A 1509-nucleotide genomic window follows, 5' to 3' on the forward strand; every position below is an offset into this window, starting at 1 on the left:
TCTGTTCCTTATATTATATGGGAAAAGAATGGAAAGATAAATAGCTAAAAAAAACTGGTAGCAGCTTAAAGTTTAAAAGAATTCAGGTTAAGTGTTCCCCTTTCACCCATCCCAAGGAACCATTTGGTCCGTAGAAGAAGGATGTGTCTCCCGTTCATATCTGTCAGATCTTCCTCACTCCTCTGTCCATCCACCAGATTGGCAGGGACAGGAAGTCATTTGAGGGAAGGCCCAGGGGCATGGAGGGCATAGTGCCAGTGAACATGTTTATGTAGAGTGTGAGGATGAGGATGCACAGGACCCTTCAGCATCTGCCTCTGACCTCCCTGGGCAGAGTGCACATGCGTGGTCCTGGGGCTGCCCTCCTCTGTGTGTCCTGCTTGCTCCATCCCCTCCGTGTACCCTGTGAGAGGGGCACTCAGAGGCACAGTCATGTGCAGCTGGCTGTTGGAGACTGCGAGGTAGGATTGAAGCTCCAGTGTACTTCTCAGTACTCAGCTCAGGGCTGCAGTGCTTGTGCCAAGAGGGCACATTGTAGCTGCCTGTGTTCCACACAGAAGCCCTGGGCTTAAGGGGTTTTGTGAATGTTTGAACATTGGGACTGGGAATTCTTACAAGAAACCTTGGTGACTTACTGATGATGTGACTCTCGGGTGGGAAGGACACTCCCCCTGCACCTTTACAGGACCACTTGCAGCTACTGGAGCCTGTGGCAGAGAGCAGGCGGAGGAGATGAGCAGAGGATGCTGTGCTGGGAAGGAGTGGACCATGCAGTGACTCCTCTTGTTCCTTTTTCAGGCTGCCCAAAAGAGGGGAGTCAGAAGCCTCTCCCCGCTGGACCCAGAGGTTCTGTCTGTTTTTGTGCCTCCTTTTATCAGTAAAGAAGACAGCCAGGGGGCTGTTGGGAACTGTGCGACCCTAGGGAAAGGCAGGAGGCGCTCCTTCAGGAAGAAGAGAGAGAAGCCCAAGACAGAGGCCTGGAAGAGCCCCCCGGGGGACTGCAAAGGGCCTGACTCTGAGGACATCAGCATCCCAGGTGGTGTGGACCTCGTTGCTCTGCCCCAGCTGTGCTTTCCAGGTATGGTAGATGTGGTGGCCAACCTGAGTGCCTTACAGCAGGTTGCCCCACAAGTGGTCCATGTCCAGAGGTCTGCATGCTGAGGACACAGGGTAGGGAGTGGAGACAGAGTCCCGCACCATCTGGTGTTGGATCACGGGACTCTGGGTTCTGTCAGGGGAGGCTGAAAGTATTTAGTGCAGTCTCAGGGCCTAGAAGGCTGAGTTCAGGAAGAAAGTCTGTGTGGATTGCCAGGTAGTAAGGTGCGCTTTGGGGCGCTTTTGAGGCATTGCCACTTTGACTTCACAGGAAGTTGGCTTGGCCTCTGGAATGTCACTAAGCCTCCTTTCTCTCCATCGCTCTCTGTTTACTGGAGAAAGAAGCTCAGTTTGCATTTGGTCCCCAAGTTCACAGTTCCAGTTAATGGTGAGCTTGTGTTTCTGGGCTCCATC

General features: G+C 53.1%; 1 protein-coding gene across 1 annotated transcript in view; it reads left to right on the forward strand.

Moving 5' to 3' along the window:
• Positions 1-798: 798 nt before the first annotated feature.
• The window catches only part of Dennd3 (DENN/MADD domain containing 3), a gene marked incomplete at its 5' end in the record, with an annotated part of 68637 nt that continues 67926 nt past the window's right edge, over positions 799-1509 (forward strand). Inside the window, 1 exon segment of the mRNA XM_013520212.1 lies at positions 799-1078. Coding sequence (XP_013375666.1) covers positions 799-1078 — 280 coding nt within the window.

The sequence above is a fragment of the Chinchilla lanigera genome, unplaced genomic scaffold (genome assembly GCF_000276665.1).
Source record: "Chinchilla lanigera isolate Chin_1 unplaced genomic scaffold, ChiLan1.0 scaffold00053, whole genome shotgun sequence".
Lineage (NCBI taxonomy): Eukaryota > Metazoa > Chordata > Mammalia > Rodentia > Chinchillidae > Chinchilla > Chinchilla lanigera.